The 22,043-nt window shown below is 45.2% G+C and overlaps 2 protein-coding genes across 7 annotated transcripts in view; one reads left to right on the forward strand and one right to left on the reverse strand.

Moving 5' to 3' along the window:
- Nucleotides 1-4,061: 4,061 nt before the first annotated feature.
- LOC119177238 (alpha-tubulin N-acetyltransferase 1) overlaps nucleotides 4,062-22,043 on the reverse strand; it is a 52,627-nt gene continuing 34,645 nt past the window's right edge. For 3 of the 6 annotated variants that reach the window (XM_037428664.2, XM_037428663.2, XM_037428665.2), the window contains 2 exons: nucleotides 13,051-13,130; nucleotides 4,062-7,201 (listed from right to left, as the gene is read on the reverse strand). In XM_037428664.2, coding sequence (XP_037284561.1) covers nucleotides 7,013-7,201; nucleotides 13,051-13,130 — 269 coding nt within the window. In that variant the 3' untranslated portion in view covers nucleotides 4,062-7,012. Of the gene's footprint in view, nucleotides 7,202-10,156; nucleotides 10,315-13,050; nucleotides 13,131-22,043 lie in introns of those variants that run through there. The other 3 variants (XM_075878323.1, XM_075878322.1, XM_075878321.1) reach the window with 1 other exon arrangement.
- The window catches only part of Ns4 (Nucleostemin 4), a 106,107-nt gene continuing 102,974 nt past the window's right edge, over nucleotides 18,911-22,043 (forward strand). Inside the window, exon 1 of the mRNA XM_075878320.1 lies at nucleotides 18,911-19,001. The gene's annotated coding sequence lies outside the window, so the exon portion shown is untranslated. The remainder of the gene's footprint in view (nucleotides 19,002-22,043) is intronic.

Here is a 22,043-nt window from a genome sequence, read left to right on the forward strand (position 1 = left end):
GAATGCTACTTCTCAAGTCGACTACCGTAGCACCCGTCCTTGCTCTCTCATTCGTGTTATGCCTTTCATCTATGCACCACGTCACCAAATGTCATCGTTTCTTCAACCAACAACAATTGCTGCGACATAGAAGCACGGCGTGCCAAGCGGCTCCTCTACGTGGGAGTAACTTTCGATGAAAACGCAAAAAAAGAAAACGAAAGTAGTAATAATATTATCGAAAAAAAGCCACCGCACGCGATTGTCACTCCGGTGAAAGCGTCGCCGAGAGCAACGAAAGGAAAACAGCTGCACTTTGACTTCACGAGTGAACATGGCCAGTTCAAGCCACGACGTTTGCTTTATGGAAGTATGCGACTTCGGCAATTTTTTCCCAAAGAATGTTCTTATGCTTTTTGCGGAAATCCTCCATCTTGACGTCCCAAAGAAGAGATCGTTTCACTCAGTCGGAGCGAGTTGCTCTGTGGAGCCAGTTCCCCGCAGCGCGCGCGTCAACTTCTCGACTCCGCCCCCATTGTCACGTGTCAAACGACGTCACTTGTCGCTCTGCCGCTTGCGAACCTGTTTTGGCCTCGCGCGGCAGCTGCCGCTCCCCTCTTGAAGCAAAATCGCTCACATGTGAAACAGGCTCTCGAGCGTGCAGCGGAGGCGAACAAGCGCATCAAGTCACGTCACATGTGAGACATGACCGCCATCTGGCAGTTTTCTTAGAAAACAAAGCGCGTGGCTTTGCGTCGGGTGTGTGCGCCCATCTCAGAGCCAGTGTGATGCATAAAATCACAAATTTCAAGCCAGTGCGATGCATAAAATCACAATTACATCACTAAACATTACGGGTTTTTTTTAGAATGAACCCCTAACGTCTGGTTGGAAATTCTCACTTCAAATTGTGAAATCACGCTGGCGCAAACGGCATTAGCTCCGTGACCAAATACACTGCAAACAAATTTACAAATAGCTGTGCCCCTTGAAAGTAGGCAGTATACATTAGCTTCTTAGTCATGTTAGCATTTTAATGTTCGTATCTCATCTCAGTGGTGCATTTTATGTCACCATTTCATTCCGTGCCTTTAAGTTAAGGCTATCACTTTTATTCGAAGATATGAGCAAGTGGTTTTTATCAAGGACCTTCACTGGAACGAGTTCTAAGGGTGTGAGGAATTAGACAGATTTACAATTAGGAAAATCAATTCTGTGGCTTTACAAGCCGGCACATACACGATTACAAGGCATTAAACTATAGATATTTGTAACCATAGGTCAGCAAAATAAAAACACGCCCTCATTAAATAAGTTTTTTTTTTCCATAGGACACAAGATGACCCAGATTAATCAAAATTTTGCTGAATCAAACTAGGAACTTGCTCGAACTCAGACTCGCCGTCGTAAAACTCAGCCGTGCTTACTCGGACTGAGGCTTACCCAAGTATAACTCAGCCCGACTCACTCAGACTCTGACTCGTGCCTCAATCTGGGTCTTTCAATTCCTCTGATAGGCTCATCAGTGAGTTTGCCGACTTATAATCGGAACACATCTCTCGTTCGCGTCACGCGTTCATGAAGACCTTTTGTGTGCGTTCACGATGGTGAAACATGGGAGTATGAGGAAGAATGGAAGGGTGGTTGCTATGCCCCCATGACGATCTTTGGGATAATCTTTACCGATCTACGTAAGAAGAAACTAACGAAAAACAATGCAGCGTAGTAATCAAGAAAGACAAGTGCTGAACCTAAAACTAAATGTTATTAAAGAAAGGCCTACAGAAATTAACCAGAAGCACATGCTTAAAGAGGCTATCTAAACCCCAGTTGCACAATTAACCGTACATTTTTTTTTTCAAACACATGTTTCAAGGTGGTATGAACCAGCCGATTTCCATGGAACACCAAAATATAAACGCCAAGCATACCCGCTATCTATACCGCGAGTTCTTTATCTGTGAGGAAAGCTGGGGGATTCCTCACACATGACCCTTCTGTTTTTATTTCGAAGGCTTCACTAGTTTCGCGTTCAATCTTTTTTTTTTTCCTTTGCCAATGACATTCAATGATTCGAAAGAAATTCTTTTGTCAAGCGGCCGTGTCTACAGAGATCAGACGGGTCGAGGCCTAGTGACACCTATATGCAGTGTGAACATCCTTCAGGCACAAAACTGACTTCTTCGCTAGTCTCTGCGTCCCCAATATATCAGTGTCATCGGCAAAGGAAGAAATAGATTGAACGTGAAGATTTTTGAAGCCTTAAAAAAAAGGGGGGGGGGGGGCAAGTGCAACGCATGTATAAATGATCCTTCAGGTGTCCTTACAGCTAGATAAGAAATTCGCGTAGCTAGATAGCGGGTGCACGAGACGTTAATCATGGCAGTGTGCTGTTTGTATCATTTTAACACTCTTCTTACCTTTGTAGTGTCAGGTGTGCAGCTGTGGAACGCCTCGGCCTATCTTTCATGAATGCGCTTCTGATACATGGGTTTGTGGGCTTTCCGCCATAAACATTTGGCTCGATGTCCTGTCAGGTTGAGCTCCTTAGTTTCTTCTTCCAAAAATATTATAAACTAACTCGCCGAGCAAGCTACACATGCGGGGTCTTTTTTTTTTTTTTTTTTTGAAACACGGTTGTGACAAATCGGCATCTATAGTTGGTTGAATTAGGTCCGAGATAAAAACTGGTGAAGAAAACGCAGATTACTTGGTTTGATAGCGCGGCGTGGAGCATCGCACAGTGTGTAGGACAAAGCACGTTGAAAATACAAGCCCACGCTTCAGTGTCTTGTCCGCATTCATCTTCTGTGCGTTACTTCACAGTTCACACAATTTTAATTTATGATGACCATTTCGTCCAATATTGTTGATCTTGCTCGACCTGCCAATACAATGATGATCGTTTCTGTTTCATAGATAATTTTGTATAATTGTCATTTCACCTTTCTGTGTTCATTAAAGGCCATGCATGTGGTCCAGTTTCTTAACTGATTTTTGTTTGTAAATATGCCCTAAACAGCTAGCGCTTTCTCAGTTTTAACAATATCTTCCATCAACATCGCGCTTCTACCCTGCCCGTCCCCAGTTCTGGCCCCCACCCTTTGCATTTGAATTGCCTTTGTTCTTCGACTCGCTTGCACAGTCATAATTATGAATATTCCAGTACCCACTTTCCACACATTTAATCAATGTTCAAAGCCCGCCTCACATATTACATATTCTCGTCAGCTACAACATGCCGACAGTCCTCGCCATACACCACCATCGCCACTGTCGCTGACAGGGATTCGCTGAAGTACAGTGAACTCAAAAGTATCTTAAAATCCACGTTTAAATTTAATCCAAGATTATTAGGACCACTCGACAAGTTTTTTTATAGTCCACTTATTTAACTTGAATGTGCATGTAAACTAATTTCAATGCGTTTGCGAAGTGGACAGAATTAAGGGCAGACTGGTGACAGAAGGTGCAAAATAAACGTAGGTCAGCTGAAAAAAAAAATTATATTTAAATGGCGCGCCGAAAGAATACATTGGCGGCGGCGGCGCGCCGATCAGTTGGCGTCGGCGGCATAGTAAAAACTGTCGATGGTGGCGCGCCGACCTTCGACGCACACCTCTATCGTTAGCTACGAAAGAAGTGGATCCATCCACACTTATACGCTAAAATCAGTTCGAAGCGAGCGTGCAAAACCGCTTTCATGTTTCCCCTACACTACGCACTACGTGGACCATGCAAACATGGTGACGCTAAATCTGAAAAATAGCGCGCGTACGGTAGACGCTACGGGTATTGTAGCGAACAGAGCATGCGCATTTCGATCCCTCTAGTCAGCTAGGCCGGATAAGCCCACTATTGTCTGCTCAATTTTTTATGACAAGTCAGAAATAAATTACATTTTCACTGAACTAGTGACCCAACCTGCAGCACCGGGGCCGTCACGGAAGCGTACGTGGGGCGGTTCCGATACTCACACGCACATAAACCATGAGAGGAAGACCCAAACTGCTACGGCGGAAAGTGGCGCGGCAGAAGCCGACGTAGCAGTGCATTGAAAAAGGCACACAAAATAGAAACTATACATTATAAAAATTGCAGTTTTATTTAAGCAGGGTTTATCCTAGTATTCTATACATGTCTAGAAATCCTGTCCTTTAACCACACTCAATAATATCTAAGGTTTAATGTCCTAAAACCACAATATGGTTGTGAGACACCGTGGTGCCTGCGGTTGGTCAAATGCCTTGGAAGCACTCTAGCAAAAAAATTGCGCTTCCCTCTTTTGGTGTAGACAGATATGTGGGGTTTAACGTCTCAAAACCACCATATGGTTATGCGAGACGCCGTAGTGGAAGGCTCCAGAAATTTCGACCACCAAATTTGAGCACACGGGCCTACAGCATTTTTGCCTCCATCGAAAATGCAGCCGCCGCAGCCGGGATTTGATTCCGCGACCTAAGGGCCAGCAGCCGAGTACCCGCCACTAGACCATCGCGGCGGTGTAGTTGCCAGGCTACAAAAGTTCAATCCAATACACGCTGATGCACTCTGACAAATATCTAAGGACAGTCCAAATCCGAGTAGTCGGCACCAGATTTCCTGCGACTAAATTTACCGCAGAACAATCGGTTGTGTTCCACCAGAAATTCATAGTTCACCACAACCCCCTTTCAGAAAAAAAAGCTTCAATTTCGCACTTGAAACTATCTTTTCCTTTGGTGTTGCCGCAATGGGTCTTAACCCATGGAGGAAGGAAAAACATAAAAGAGGCCCTGACAACACTCGTTGTGAAGTCGTGGTTAGGGTGGCTAGCCACCCTACCGTGGTGAAGCCGGAAGTCAACCATTTTGACTGGGCAAATTCTCATCTCTTGTTTACATCCGAATGTAAAGCAGAAGGCGCAACTCTCTCTCCGGCTCGGAAAGCAAGTGGGCTGTGCAGGCAGCTGCCGTGTCGTGACAATCCAAAACCAATGTAACGGGGCTCAACCCTCAGGGCCAGCGCAACACCTTCGCGAAATCATTTCGTCCGAGTATAAACAGCGAGCAACAGCTCGCCGAAAACGAAGAAAGTACAAGAGAACACGCGCTAGATGCACCGACAACGGAGAGTGTTTTCACGTCATTAATTCATCAACTGTACAGACAACACGATCGGTCGTGCGCCTTCTACGGTTGCATTCAACCACGTGGCGCAAGGCCACTGTGCCCGTATTCTGCGTGAAACTCACCGGCGTCAGCATTCTGCGAGCGCGGCGACCTTAAGCACGGTGCACGTTACACTTTAATGCGGTTTCTTGAACGCTGGGATTACAATGCTGGGTGCGAATATAACAAGCGAAACAGAAAGGGTGTTTTAATATGCACATGCAAGTTGATACTGTACGCATACTGAACACGAAGCTACGTATGTGCACATGGTCCTCATTGCGTCTTGCTGGGCACAACAGTTTCGTCCGTTGTCACAAGCAGGAGCACTGCACAACCGTCACTGACCTGCAAGGTGTTCGTCGTCGTTCCGCTTCGTCATGGTGCCAAACGCAATTTCGCTGAACACTTCAAATGCTTCATTCACGACATCCGCCACCCGACACATGGATATGCGCTCGTTATATGCGCTGTTGAGGCCCCGTGGTCGACAAAGGGTTTTACAAACGTTACTAGAAATACAGTAACGGCCAGGAGAACACTGCGTAACCAATAACGCGGCACAGAGCACGGAAATTGTCCGTCACGGCTCAACACGAGATCTGCGGAGGCACACATTCCGCCGCCAGCCGCGGCCGCTCACTGCTAGACCAGCCGCACTGCGCAACACGTAACCATACCAGTGAATATGGCCGCCATGATGCTATTTCCTCCACACTTTTCACGTAGCGCGCCAGCTGGGCATGCATTTTGCTATCTTGCGATGCAATGTGCAATTTTCTGCGCGAGGCCAACAGCATCACACACTAAAATTTATGAGTAGACTAACAGTTATAATCACTGGAGCCGTGCATGGAGTATTAATTTAGTTTCAATTTATTCTTATTCTACTTTTCGGCACCACTGTATCACTCATACACCGGATAGTGCGTTGCACCGAGTTACTGAGGAGGCAAGCACCTTAACAATAAGAGCTTCCGACTAGCGATGGCGCATACCCACTATAGTGGGTATGCACCATCGCTCGAGGAAAGAAACACCAGCAAAAGCCATGTCCGGCGGCCCATGCGGGTACTGAAGCTGGTGCTGCTCGTATGGCCCGCACTCGGAGTCAGCGGTCAGGCAGCCCTAAGCGGGGTGCGCATCACTTCAGAGGCACCGTATCTGCGCGACGGCGCCGTCAACTTAAGCTGTAGCATAATGTACACGCAAGCGGCGCACACCGCCTGGACTATCAACGGCAGACCACCAGACGACGCAGCACTCGAAAGCATATTCACGGGCCGCGCAAGCAAGAACCTGTGGCAGCGCGCACATGGACTAGTGCTGCACCGCCTCGATCGGCTGCCCACAGCTTCTGGCCGCTACGAGCTTCGCTGCCAGGCTGTGGCCGACGGAAAGCTCAGCTCGGACTCTGTCTTCGTGGGTTCTCTATTCAGCGACACGTGCCGCAGTCGGGAGCCGTGCTTGACGCGCGGCGCCGTGTGCCGCCAAGGCCGCTGCCGCTGCGAAGGCGCCCAGCCAGTGCGCCTCACGTCCCGCCACACCACGTGTCGCCACGCCGCCATGCTCGGCTGGCCGTGCAGCTTCGACGAGCAGTGCCTTCCTCGCGGAGCCTACTGCAGCTCGCAGGGCACCTGCATCTGCCGCGCACCTCTCCAGGTTGTGGCGCTCAGTTGTGTCGCCCCCAATGCCAGTCTGTGCCCGCCCTGCGTCCGCTCCACGCCAGCCACCGCCGGGACCGCAGCACTGCAGCTACACACAATGCCGCAGCACGAGGCGGCCGGCAGCACTCGCGTAGCAGGCTGGTTTATGCTGCTGCCGTCCATGCTGCGGCTGCTGCGGCTTCCTAGTTAGGCCAACGCCAGTCACCGGTGCGGCCCTCACAGTGGGGAATTTATTACATACGCGAATAAATAAATAGGAGAAGGCTCAGTGCCAGCTGGCTCGGCAGTGGTCGGGCGGTGACAGGCCGAAGATCCCCCACGAGCAGGAGCACTTGGTCGAGCAGCGTGGCTGTAGCTGCTCCCGGGAGGTTGACCACAAACTTCGGCCTTCGGATGTGCGGCCCTCTGCAAGAACGCCTTGACTTCACTGGAGCTCAAACGCACAGCTTTCTGCGCCCTTTACGACATGCGCATCGTAATAATCACGGCCAAAACTTCGCACAGTCAACTGCACCTTATATAGCCCAACATGTTCACTATTTAATGTGCATTCAGTGCTTGCCGAACCCAAGTGTCGTGAAAATACGCGTATAAATATGCAGCGCACGAAATGAGCGGCAATAATTGAGACACATTGGAAATGACCACATGCACACATAGCAGAACAACAGCAAAAATTAAATAAACAGAGCCCTACTCTTGCATTAGCAGGTTTCATTAGTGGAACTGCAAGGTAGAACAATGCAAAGACAGGGTAAACATAACTGTTGAAGGACTGAAAGCTGGGACAGTTGGTGACAGTACTTGAACATATTTCAACACAGTGCACGACTACGCGGACACAAGAGAAGAAGGGACAAACCCTGTCAGCTGATCTGTTTTTTGCCTTGGTGTGATCACACGGGTGTCAAGGTTGAAGTGTGCCTTTTCCGTTCATGTTTTTCCAATAAAAATTCAGTTGCGAGTCAGCCCTGCCGTTTGTCTCTTCTTCTCTTGTGTCCGCGTAGTCGCGCACTGTGTTAAAATATGTCCAAGTAGCTGTTGAAGCTGTTATATTCCCATCATCTACCTAAAGCGGGGCTGATAACCAAGCTACAATGCTATTACTCTCATCCATTTAAATATAGTGTTTCAGATAAGAACTTCACCATTACGTCGCATTTTTAACAACTGATGCAAAGTACAGAAGCTTCAACCTAGACAGCAGAGAAAAAGCACACAAATGTTGGCGTGCAACATGTGCTATGATAGTTCCATTTTCTGTATTTTCCCAGCTATTTGCTTTGTAGGTCTTACGCTGTGGTTTTCGGAACACAATTTTATGTATGGACGTGCAAACGTGTGAGGCATTCCTCAATATGTGACTCCTTCACCATGACTTTAGGGGTATATGGAAACAGAAAATGCATATTAACACATTGCAGCTACAATTAAATATATGCAGATTTCGTTAGAACGTTCAAATGGAAAAGATTTTTTTTTTTTGAAATCACAGTACTGTCAAACAACTTCTGGGCTGAGTGTCTACCCTTCACCTTTCTGACTGAACTGGGCTCATGAACTCAATTTTCATTTTTGCTACGAGATGCAAGCAGAGTTCAACCATGCTGATAAACGTGCACTTTCCTCCCACCGAGGCATCGGTGTACAAAATTGGGAGTTCTTTAGTGTACAGTCGAAACCCGCAATAACGAAACCTCGCGAGTACGAAATCCCCGCGGCAACGAAATATTTCCGGATCCCCGGCGACCGTTCATAGAAGCCCATGTATTACGTATCTCGCGGCAACTAAATGTTTTTGGACAGCGATCCCGCATTAACGAATTTTCTGCCTTAGTGCGGGCCTTATTTTACCCTCCCGCCAAAGGTTAACTGTCGAAAATATGCTCGTATGCGTGTTATGCGCACTCAAAATTTGTAAACGTCTGCCTTTGCCACGCTAGCATGGGTACCGCCATTTTTGTTTACTTAAGGGGAGACGCGGCTTCGGGATCGCGAAAACCGCGCAGAGGTGCTCCGAAAAATTCATTTCGCCCACCTAGGTAGCGAAACTTTTACTGGAAATCGGGAGAAAACGGCGATTTTCACAAAATTATGGCTTCACGGTGGCGGGGCCGGGAGCCGGCTTCTTGGGCTCGGAAAGAGCATTTATCCGTGTTTAACCCTCCCGCCTCAGCTGGCTCCTCCCTTTAAAAACAAAAACTAAATGTTTGAAGGTCGTTTCGATGCCCTTGATTGGCTGTGGCCGCCATGTTGCGTCAGCTCGCCTCGCCATTGGCCCGACGCTCGCTCCGGGAGATCGTCGTCTGCTGCTTCTGCGTCGCGAGGACGTGACTCTCGAAAAGTGCTACCTCGTGACGTGTTCACGGCTCGATGATCACTTACGATATAATTACGCTTTAGTTAGGAGCAGTAGGCGGATGCGCGATCTGGTTACTACGAGCACGGCGCGTCATCGGAGTCGTCTTTAGCCCTCACTCCGCCCACAGCGAGACTGCCGGCAGGAACGACGCGCTAGCGCATTCGTGGCGACGTGTAAGCGGCGGCAAGGTCAGATTACTACGAGTGACCGCACCGGATGCACGATCAGATTACCACGAGCGGGCGCGCGGTCTACGAGCGTGGCGCGTCATCGGAGTCGGCTTAGCCCTAACTCCGCTGACAGCGAGACCGCGGGCATGAACGACGCGCTAGCGCATCCAAAACAACCCGCGCGCTGCGCGTCCAAAACAACCCGTCCAAGACACCCTGCGCTCTTTCTTCTGCGCACATTACGACGACGTAGCAATAGACCACTCTTTCCAGTGCGAAGGGAGAGCTTTGAAGTTGTTGCATGGCAAGAGTCAGCAAAGTAAGTTGACCGACTTCTGGCAATAAATTTTCGTTCTGCTGGCCGTATCACTGTTTTTATGTCTCATACTCGCGGCCACAAAATTCTCGCGAAAACGAAATTTTTTTTTGGTTTCCCCGGCGATTTCGTTATTGCGGGTTTTGACTTAATTACATAAACTGTCAAAGTGACATAGTCACCTGATAAACATGTCTATGTTCCTAGTTGTGATTTTTTTTTTATTCTACAGGAAATAAAAATTTGGTACAATTTGTTTTTAACGCTTGCGAAAAAGTTATTCCCAAGTATTAGTATTCATTAGCTAGGCAAGGTTTTCTTTGCCTCACTTTTTTTGAAGTAATGCATATGCAATAAGTCTGGTGCAGAACCTGAAATGACGGCGTATTTAGTAGCAGGGGTCGGCAACCTTTTGAGGCAGAGGGCCAAGTTGCATAAAGCCGACACAGCGGTGGCCAGTCTGCAAATTGGGGAGAGATGAGGCTTTGCAGACAACCAGAAAAGTCTGCATATACAGATCATGTTTGTTTATTGCCGAAAGAATTTAAATACGGTGAGAGATAGGAAGTCACAGCCAAGATACGGCAGTGACAAGGGGAGGGGTGGAGGTTTTGATGTCGTGCAGAAAGCAGCATATAGTGCACCACGGGCTGCAGGTTGCCAAACCTTGCTACATAGAATAGGTAAAAGAAGTTTTCCTGTTATTACATTTCTAATAAGTATTTGAGTATAATTTTTTTCTAGTTAGCAGTCACCAAAAATATTTTACTTCTTGGACAAACAAAATGAGTACGCACATCTACTCATTGTTACACAGATATTTTAATCAGAATCACTACAACCTGCCTATGGTTATCTAATAAAGAGTAATTAAACTATCTAGTGACACCAATCAGATATTACAATTTAGGGTGCTAAGTAACCGTATAGCATAAGAGTCTCACATTAAGGCTTTCTATATAATTGTCTAAGTCTAGCAGGAATTTTAGGTCATCTCAAATAACTGGTGCTACAAGAAGCACAGTCAGTCACACAATGACAAAAGTTATATTTCGTACGCATAGGTTATTCTTAACATTAAAAATGGTGCTGGCATGATGTTCATCTTTTAAAGACGATAATCTTTCTCGGGGACCTTCAATGCAAAAATTTTGGTCTGTCTGTCTGTACATTTGTCTGTCTGTCCACTCTTAACGGTACCGGGTACTTTAAATGGCACCAGCCCATACCACAAACGGCCGACCCCATCTGCAGCACCCACCAATGTTGCTCAAAATTCAGCGTTCATACTTGTGCGATTGTTGATTAAAAAGCAATTATTGCACGTATCTGAGGCACCATAACAACACGTATATAATCTGCACGTGCGTCTTTTACTACAAAAGGCATACATAAGTAATTCTAAGGACCGTAGCGTTTATCACGCTGCACTGACCATGCAATGCTTGCACAAAAAGGCGAGTGTTTCCAATGCTTTGCCAAGATGATACGGTGGTGGCACCAAGCCTTGCGTTCTTCACCTTATCACCTCTGCCGCCCGTCTCGAACGCGCAGCGTTTTTAAAGAAAACTGCCAGATAGCACTCATGTCTCATGTGATGAGACTTGATGCGCTCGATCGCCTCCGCTGTACGCTCGAGGCACTCTAACACAGCGCCTCCAGAATACCATTCACAAATTTTCTGGCACAGAACATCAAATAAATGTTTCGTTCTCTCTCTCCACATGCAAGACTATCATCTTTCGACGACATTTGTAGATTAACATGCAGATATGAGGCCAATTTTTTCACATGCATCCTACGCATGCCTAAATGACTACAGTAAGAGTGTGTGTTCAGATAACAAAGCCAGTGCATGCCTGCAGACGCCCTTTACTATCGCTGAAATAAATATATTTTGCAGCCAGAGTCTCCAGGGCGGGCCAAAAAAATCAACCTTAGTTTTGCAGAAAAAAAATTTTATCCTAGTCAAAAATTCAGAAGCCTCCACTGAGCAAAACGAGATCCTACAGAAGAACAATCTATGAGATTCTACAAAAGAACAACTGCAGCTGTGAGTTTCCAAATTTTTCTTGGCATACTACGAGAAACTCGCGTTTACGAAATGTTATTTTGCAGTTTTATTGCTAATATTTTATGAGACAAAAATCGCTAATATGGCACATTGCTCAATGATGCTCCAATTTCAGTTTTTTTTTTAGCTGAGCATCTATAATACCCAGCATTTCCGAAATTTTACAGTGTGTTGCCACACATCAGGTTAATGATTGTGCTACTAAATATGATTGGTGAAAATGATGCCAATGCAAACCAAAAATGCAGAACTGAGGGTGTGTCTACATATGCAATACTTGTTAATTTGCTGCTTTGTGTTTTAGAAATTTAGAGCCTAAAAATTACAGCAGTACAGGCTGTGCTTTTGCAGCTCCAGCGCACTGAAAATTACAAAAAAGGAGAACACATTAAAGCTCAGTGTGCTTCAGAAAGGTTAAGATAGGAACAGCGCACCAGCTTTCACATCCATCATCATGTTAACTGCTTGGCACTCCTCTCATCAGGAGCATATGCAAACATGCATGCGCTTCTTATACTCACTCCCCGAGATTTAAGGCTCATTTCCATAGCATTCTGGGCGATCTTGAAACGCACAAGAAAACGATTAGCTATAGATTAGCTATAAGCAAAATTTTTGGAGTATGCAAGATTTAAATAACACCCTGTTCATGAGAGAAAAGGTGTTATTAAAGTGAACTACCATGCACTACATCCTAATAACTTGTGTTTAAAGTGTCAATGTTGAGGGCAATGAAAATGCACCATTAGCTGGTTTAAACAAGGCTACATAAATTAGACATTTATGTTTGCATATTGTAGGCAATAGAACATCAGTGTGTGTCCACACTGGCATCTTGTTCCCACAAAGTTTCGTGTGTTCAGCAGGTCCGCAGAAACTTGTGTCCGATTTATAACCTTAAATGACATCGAATTGCCTTTTAAGAAAAAAAGTAAGACTGTTGTATATGGCTACTCAGAAATGATAATTGAAAACTTACTTATCCCTTATAAGTTTTTACATCTCACCATTTATAGTATGACTCTCATATTGAAGTTAATACAGCCATTTCTGGCCAGTCCTTGCAAGAACTTGGAGTTAATAGTTCTGCTTTTCCCCCCTAGTGTTTCTGTTTACTGTGGCTGCCCAAATTACTGCACCCGAGATCAGTGGTGCATGGAACTCGTGGAATGGCTATCGAAAATTTTGTTACCTACGTTGCTTTGGCATAGTGACTGCCTATATGATAAACATGCTATACTACATAATGTATTTTATTAATACACCAATATTTACTAGAACTTCTAGACTTTTCTAATAAGCCCACTTATCTATTTAAACAAGCTGACTTACGTGACTGACGGCCCCGATAGACCTGCCTAGATCGAGTTGTTGGCTGAGGAGGTTCGTCATAACTAGGCCAGTCCAAGCAGCTGCAACCAGTCGAACCAAGCTGTCACAAACCAGAACTACCACATTTCGTGCAAAACTTGTGTAGAGAAAAATGCCTGTGCCATTCACAGATATATAGGTGCAAGCCAATTCAAGTATATAATAAACAAAGGGGATATGAAAAAAGGGGGAGGGGGTTCCAGTTTAGACAATAAAATTTTGCACAATAGTAATAGTAATTCAAAAGCAAGAAATGATGCTGAAGTAAGGTCAGCATAATTAACCACACTCCTAATCATAATAGACGCTGGATCCACATGTGTTACTGACATACACATGAATACACGAAAACACCAACTTGCTAAGAAAGTGCTGGACGGCTAAATGGCTTTTCTAGAGCACTGTACAGACAATAACCTAAAATTAAGATAGACGAAATTAACTAATGCTCAATGGTGCATGCCTACTCTTATTTTTTTCATTAATCCCGTACCTACCCGTGTAAGCAAGTATTGGATTAACTAATGCTCACATTCTTGGCAGCTAACTCCTGCACTGAAAACTAAACATATTATAGGCATACATCACGCACTTAATCGTCATTTGAGGAGCAGTCAGTCATCATCGTCTGTTTGGGCTCATAATCATCATCGTTTTTCGGGTGTGTGCTGCTTCACATCTATGGCACTTGTTCGCTCCCGAGAATAAACCAAGTCGTCATACGTGCTTACAACCGAGCCGTCATACAAGCTTGCAATATCCAATATAAAAGAAAAGAAAGAAGAGAATAACAACCACAAAAAGAAGTGCGCAACTCGCACTAGTGGTGCAATGCTGATGCCATCAGAGAGGTTAGTATTCAACCTGGCTAAGTTTTCCTAGTAATGCGAAGTTTTTACAGAGATTCTAAGTTATTTCTGGTAGCACTAAGTATGGCTAGACTTGTCCCGCGACTAGCTGTTACGTGATGTTGAGGTTTTAGTAACATGACTAGCTGTTAATCAGTTTTTGGCAAGAACATCTCGCAGGACTAGCGATTACACAAGCTGTTACACTTCTTTACATACTTTACGAAAGCCGGCTAGCAGGTGAGAAAAAAAAAGCCAGCAGCTAGATTTGGCTGATGGTAGTGTCATATACATCTTTGAACTACAAACATTTATGCTCATCGTTCATAACACCTGCAGCAGAAAATAATTTAGAACATCCCAGGAACAAAGCTCAACAGTCACCAATACCTTTCTAATAAGTGCCATGACAAAAACCTAAAACACATACAACCTCAGTTGAGAATAAATAGGTGAATCAGTGCACAAGGCTAACATTGAAAGTATATCATAAAAAAGATCAATGCAGCACATATGAGCCATTTTAGGTGAAATATGCTTGAATTTTATACTGCTGAATAAAGAAGATTGCATAGAGCATATGATTAATGACCTCTAACTCAAACATACGCCATCTGGTTTTTTATTTATTTGTTTTATTTGCAAATACTCCTGCCCAATGCAGGACTATTGCAGGAGTGGGGTATAAAACACAATAGGAAAGAACAGTAATACCACTGTCACACTGGACATTTTAATGTCATTCAAATGAAATTATATTGGCATCTAATGACATTTTGAGGCTGCTTCACAGCGATATATAATGTCACTAGAATGAAACGACTTAAGCAGTCAAATGAGTTCGAGAAACACATTCGGCGTGGCAGTCGAACCGGATGCATATTTTCTACACCAGAGTCTACTTATAAGGTGGCATTCGGCATTCTCAATTAGACCCGCATTCATAGGAACACGCTATTAGTGCTGCTTTTTAAAGCATCCAACATTTTTACGAGGACAGAAGTACGAAAGGCTGCCGTAAAATGTCTTTACTCCCCACCTCAGTGGCGTCTGGGCACCACTGAGGTGGGGCACCAGTGCTTTCAGTCATGAAGCAGACAGCCTCTGTGCCTGTGTATACGTGATTCTCCAGCGATGGCATCAGCTGCACGAGCGCAATGAACCTAGGCGGAGACATTTGCTCTCATAGGGCTGCGGCAGTTTGATTGCAGGCTGTTTGCACGCATTGAAGCATGAGAGACTGTGTTTTAAAGGGAACAAACGCAGAACGCTTTGGGTGGTGTTTCACAATATTTTTGTGATGTTGATGTTTTGCACTTCTAGCTGTATAAATTACGTGTGCAGGTGCACCACAAACTACACCATGTGTGCATCTGTTACACTGCGGTATAGAAAACCTAAATACGCGTCTATTTCATTAACCACATTTTTTTCTTGTCACACTGCGCATGTGTAGTCTATCCTGGTGCTATCGTGGTGCATGTCGTAGTCTGATGATGAGTGGTATTTAATGACGCAAGGGCTAATTGACGGCCAAAGAGCGCCATTTCAATAGACTAGAGATATGAACAATTATATGATGCATGGCTGTAAAGGGGCCTTAAAATTCCTCGTGCTAACGCGGGTAAAAACACAGAAGTAATAAAACCATGACAGTGGCGTGAAATATGTGCAGTGAAAATGGATGGCAAAATCTCATAAAACCATGACAAAGATGTAGTCAGCCACAACCACAGTACAGAGGTCGTGCTACGGATCGCCTCGAAATATGGGGTGAAAGCTATGAACATCTTTTGAAGACGTGAAAAGCGATTGCAGTTTAAAAAGTGGATCCCTACCGATGAGCATCCCAAGGTGTAGTGGGAGCTGCTGTCGGTAGGGCAGTAAAATGCTTTTTTCTTAGAGCATCTAGCTCATTGCACTGGACGAGAATGTGGAGAACCGCAAGTGGTTCTCCACATCTCACACACAATGATGGATTGCTGGTAGACAGAAGATATGAATGTGTAGAGTGTGTATGTCCTGTTCTAAGCCTTGTTAGTGTTACTTCTGTGTGTCGCGATTTTGATAGTGGTGGCCAATTACCTAGTTTTAATAGCATGGAGTTTATTGTTTGTGTGTCTATCCCACGTGCTCTGCCAATACCCCCTGAGCTTTCGTTTTCAAAAAGGTTTCAAGTCAAGCGCAGGGATTAGTGTTGATGCATTGGAAGTGATCTCGTTGGCGGAAGAAGCCAGCTTGTCCACCAAAACGTTCCCTTGTTTCTCACGGTGCCCTGGCACCCAGCAGACAACGACATGCTGTTTCGATGTGTACAGTGTGCACAAAAGTGAGTAAAGCGACACCAGCACGGGGTTTCTGTCTTTTTTAGGAGTTTTCAGGGCTTTAACCACACTTAAGGAACCTGTGTATATTACCGCCTTTTGCAATTTTATCTGTTTAATGTGTTTTACGACCATCAGTATTGCATAAGCTTCTCCTGTGAAAATTCTTGCATCAGGATGGAGAATACCGGCCTCAGAAAAGGATTGGCCTATTGCTGCATATGACACAGAAGTGTTTGACGCATCGGTAAAGAACTCAGGGCATGTGTATTTATGTTGTAGTTCTAGGAAGTATGTATGTATGTGTGCAAGTGGTGCGTGCTTTGTGACTTCAACAAAAAAGACATCACAGTCTATAACGTGCCACTGCCACGGTGGCACATATGCTGCATGAGCTATCAAACTGTGTTCGAGAAGAGGCACACCTGTTTCTTCGGCCAGGCCCCTTACACGGAGCGAGTAGGGCTGCCTCAACGAAGAACAGTTCTCGAACAAGCCAGAACAAGACAAATCATTAATTGTGAAATAAGAGGGGTGTTTCTTATCTCCCTTTACCTTCAGAAAGTACAAAAAAGACAGGCAAGATCTTTGTAGCTGGAGCGATCATTCATTCGAATCCACCTACAGGCTCTCCACAGGGCTAGTTCGAAAAACACCCGTAGAGAGGCGAATGCCTAGATGGTGGACAGGGTCCAGAATTTTCAAGGCTGATGGTGTTGCCGACTGATAGATTATAGCACCGTAATGTAGGCGTGTGCGTACGAGGCTTTTATATAAATTCCTCGGACATTTCTTGTCACTGTGCCATGTAGTGCGTGACAACACTTTCAAAATATTCATTGCTTTCAAGCACCTGTCTTTTAAATACTTGATGTGTGGGATGAAGGTTAGTTTTGTATCTAATATTAGCCCAAGAAACTTGTGCTCAGTCTTCACTGACAGAGGTTGACTGTGCAGGTCAATGTCGGGATCAGGATGGAGGCCCCTTTTTCAGCAGAACAAGACGCAAGTGCTCTTTTGCGCGTTGAGTATAAAACCATTCTCATCTGCCCATTGAGACACCTTGTTAAACCCTAGTTGAACTTGACATTGACACATTGAGATGTTGCACGATTTGAAACCAATCTGTACATCATCAACATATATGCAGTAAAAAATATTACGTGGAAGAGACAAGTGCAAGGATTTCATTTTCACAATGAAAAGTGTGCAGCTCAATACACCTTCTTGAAGCATTCTTGTTTCTTGGACAAATACTTCGAGATAAGACAGTGCCAACTCTGACACGGAATGTGCGGTTAGACAGGTAGCTTTCGATGATTATTAGCATTCTACCCTGCACACCTAAATGTGACAGGTCTCGCAATATGCCAAAGTGCCATTTAGTGTCATATGCCTTTTCCATATCGAGGAACACAGAAAGAAAAAAATTTTGTATGAACATAAGTGTCACAAATTTGTGCCTTGATATGGACAAGGTGGTCAGTAGTCGAAAGCCTCTCGAAACCCGCACTGGCATGGGTCAAGCAGGCCATTAGTTTCAAGGAAGTACATGAGGCACCTGTTAATCATTTTCTCAAAGACCTTGCAAAGACAGCTGGTTAACGCTATTGGCCTGTAGCTGGAAACTGAGGCCGGGTCCTTGCCTTGTTTTAGGATTCGGATAACGATAGCTTCCTTCCAGGCTGTGTGTAGCTCGCCGGAAGACCATATCTCTTTATAGAGGGAGAGGAGAGCTTTTTGAGTTTCAGTGGGCAGATGTTTCAACATTTCATATGCTACACGGTCAGGGCCTGGCGTAGATTTATTGCAGCAGGTAAGTGAGGCTTGTAGTTCAGCCAAACAGAAAGGTTCATTGTATGCCTCATGTGTTGTTCGTTTGTGCTCCAATCTCTGTTTTTCTATTCTGGTTTTGTATCGTCGGAACGCTTCACTATAGTGTGATGAACTGGAGACCTGTTCGAAGTGCACTCCGAGAGTGTTAGCCTGGTCTTCCAAACTCTCCCCTTGTGTGTTCACTAGAGAAAGTGAATGTGCTTTCTCGTCCAGCCACTTTACCAACCATGTTCCAGACTCTGGCCTCATCTGTGTATGAATTTTTGCCCGATAAAAATTTGTGCCAACTTTCCCTTCTCGCCTGTTGGCGCGTCCTCTTCCTTGCGACTTGATGTACTTGAAGTTTACAAGATTCTCGGCTGTAGGCGAGTCTCTAAGCAACTTCCATGCCTTTTGTTTTATCTGCGCATCACGGCACTCATTATTCCACCATGGGACTCGTCATTTGCCTGACGGTCAACATGTTTGAGGAATACATTTTGTTGCTGCATCAACCAAGAAAGCTGTAAAATAGCACACAGCATCCTCTATGCTTATTGCCGTCATGTCAGTCCAAGTTAATACCAGTCAATTTTTGAAACTTTCCCCAATCGGCTTTGTCGGTGAGCCATTTGGGAACATGTGCAGGACATGTATTTGTTATTGATGTGCTGATAACGATAGGAAAATAGTCACTACCGTATAGATTATTAATGACTTCCCATTTGAGTAGAGGCAGAAGTGATGTGGTTGTTATGCTGAGGTCTATGGTTGAGTACGTATTATTAGCGATGTTGTAATATGTTGGCTCTTTTTGATTTAGGAGGCACGCACCGGAAGACAAAAGGAGCTGTTCAATCAGGCGACCTCATGCATTGCAGCGAGAGTCACCCCAGAGACTACCATTAAAGTCCCCTAGGACAAGGTATGGTTCTGGAAGTTTGTCTATGACGGACTGGAATTCATGCTTTTCAAGACGGTGTTGTGGAGGTATGCAGAGAGAGCAGACTGTGACGAGCTTATTTAAAAGAACTGCTCTAACAGCCACTGCCTCGAGAGATGTTTGTAGTGGTAGGTGTGTGCATGCAATTCCTTGATTGACTATAACGGCAATACCACTGGATGACACAATGACATCATTTCGGTCCTTCTGAAAAATAACGTAATGACGTAAAAAGTTGGTGTGTTTAGGTTTCGGCTGTGTCTCTTGTACGCACAGCACTTTAGGTGTATGTTTGTGTAAATGTTCCTGGATATCGTCGAGGTTTCTCAGCAGTCCTCTGATGTTCCACTGTAGTATTTGTGTAAATTTAATGTTGTGTGGTGCTGTGTGTACAAAAGTGTTGCGTTAGGTTACAGAGCCTTTTGGGGGCCCTGTGATTCGGGGTTTTTCATTTTAGCGTGCTCCAAGGAGTTGCACCTATCCTTGGGCGTCTGAGGCGCTGGAGGAGTGGGACTTGTATCCATAACCTCTTGTGAGGTGGTGGATGGTGCCTGCTCGGCAGGCATGGTCACAGAACTTTCGGACCTAACTGCACTTGCAGTGGTCCGAGGTCCAACAGACACGCGGGTCTACTGACCCTGTTTGTCAGATGGCGGAGCAGTACAGGCTGCTCCAGCCAGGGGCGCTGGTAGCACTGCTGCGGCCACACACTGTGTGACATTAGCGGGTGCAGAAACGTGTGGCACGGCACCCCGGCACGTTACATCGGCGAAAGAGGGAAAAGACTGGTTGTGTGGTGCGAAACGTTGACGTGCTTCTTGGAATGACAAATTAAATTTGATCTTAAATTCTACTATTTGTTTCTCATTTTTTCATGTGGGGCATGATCGCGAGTAGGCAGCGTGGCCTCCTTCACAGTTCGAACAATGAGTTGTTTCCGTGGTGCAGTTGTCAGATATGTGTTGCATGGATGCACACTTTGCGCAAGTGGCGCGCCCTCTGCAGCTCTGCAATCCATGCCCAAAACGTTGACACTTGAAACATCGACGAGGATCGGGAATGTATGGTCTTACATGGAGCTTACAATAGCCGGTTTCAATTGATGCTGTAAGTCACTGGTTCCGAAGATAATTATTACATGTTTTGTAGGGGTCTGTGTGTTGTCACGCCTGATTATTATTCTCTGTACCTTTACAAGGTTTTGGTCTTGACATCCTTCTAACTGTTCACTTTCACTAAGATTGATAAGATCATCATCAGAAATTACCCTACGAACTGTGTTCATGGCCCTGTGTGGGCCCACTGAAACAGGAGTGTCCCCAAATGTTACAATTCTGGATAGCTTGTCGTATTGAGCTTTGTCACGAATCTCCAGAAGGAGATCGCCATTTCCCATATTTGTCACTTTATAACCTGGACCTATTGCTTCGGTGAGAGTTTTCGACACGAGAAAAGGTGAAATAGCACGTACTGTCTTCTTTTCGTTCTGGCTATGAATAACATGGTACTTTGGGAAGGGTGGTTTTGGTGTATCGAGCATGAACGTGTCTTCAGTACGCCACCTTTTCAAGGAGAGATCAGGAAGGGGGGGGAAAGCATTTGCCATAAACAGACTATAAAGTTCGGCAGCGGTGCCAGCCGCCCACCATTGAGCCCAAGCAGGGGACGTGGCAGGAGATGCTGGGCAAGTCCTGTCGACGCCAGCTGTACAGCGCTGCTATAACCTAATATGAAATAGCCAATATTGGGCATCGACATAAGGTTAATCTTTGCCGCCAAGAAATTTGGAAGTAAACGGAAAAGACAAGGTGACAGGAGAGATAAAAAGTGTCAGAAAAAGACGAAGATGTAAGGAGGGAGAGACAGGAAAAGACGACTGCCGATTTCCTCTGGGTGGGTCAGGCCAGGGGTGCCGTCTACGTGAAGCCGGGGCCAAAGGGGTGTGTTGCCTCTGCCGGGGGCCTTAAAGGTCCTATCACCCGGCGTCGGCTCAACCCCCAGGATCCCCTTTTCCTCGGACACGGCAAAGCCACGCACGGCTAGGTGTGGGAGAGGTTGAAAACCCCCGTTAACTCGGGTCCGTGGTGTCGCTACACATCAAACGCTTGCTTGCGCAGACGCCCCTGCGGGATGCATGTCGTAGTCTATCGTGCTGCTGTAGCTACTGGCTAAGCGGATCGTCTTGGCTTATGGTGGAAATATAATCTGCATAATACAATTTCTATGAGTATTTATTTTATGAAGAGACTTCCTGCATGCCTCTTAAAATGAATAACTTCCCTTTTCTATCACTTTACATACACAAGGCTCAAGTTTTCCGGTCAGTTTTTTATGAATTATCGGCATCTATATCATGAACGAATGACATTACTTTTTCCTGTGTAGCACCATCACGGATGGAATGACATTCGTTGCTCCAAATGACGTATGAAAATTTTGTGGCAATATTAGACCCCTGTCACACTGGAGGTGCTAATGTCATTAGGTTCAAACAGAACAGATGTCGTCACATCCTAAGCACAAGCGGGTACAAAGTGAGCAAAACAGGACATTTACATTCAAGTGTCTCCGAAAAATCTGATTAGTATGTGTTCCAATAGCACTTTAACTTGGGCGAATTCATACATACTTGAATAGGCTTCAGCGCAAATGAGATGAAAACAAAGAAGACACACAGAAGACAGACGAGCGCATGTCTGTGTTCTGTGTGTCGGGTTGGTTTTCGTCTAATTTGTGCCGACTCCTATCGGAGTACCCTGATATAGTATACATTTCATTAACTGCATCGAGTACGTCGTTCCAGTAGAAAAATATCTTAAGAAAAAAAAACTGTATATGAACATATTAGTACGTGCGAACAATTGCCTTATGTTATGATTGTGACCACGTCTAGTTGGCAGAGCATTACCATACACAATGTAATTATTGACAACTGCCATGATGAGCAAACAAAAGAGTGCAAAACTTTCAAAGAGTCGATATCACGCCTAATGTACAATGGAGATAACTTCACAGATTTCATTG

This window comes from Rhipicephalus microplus, chromosome X (assembly GCF_043290135.1).
Source record: "Rhipicephalus microplus isolate Deutch F79 chromosome X, USDA_Rmic, whole genome shotgun sequence".
NCBI classification, from domain to species: domain Eukaryota; kingdom Metazoa; phylum Arthropoda; class Arachnida; order Ixodida; family Ixodidae; genus Rhipicephalus; species Rhipicephalus microplus.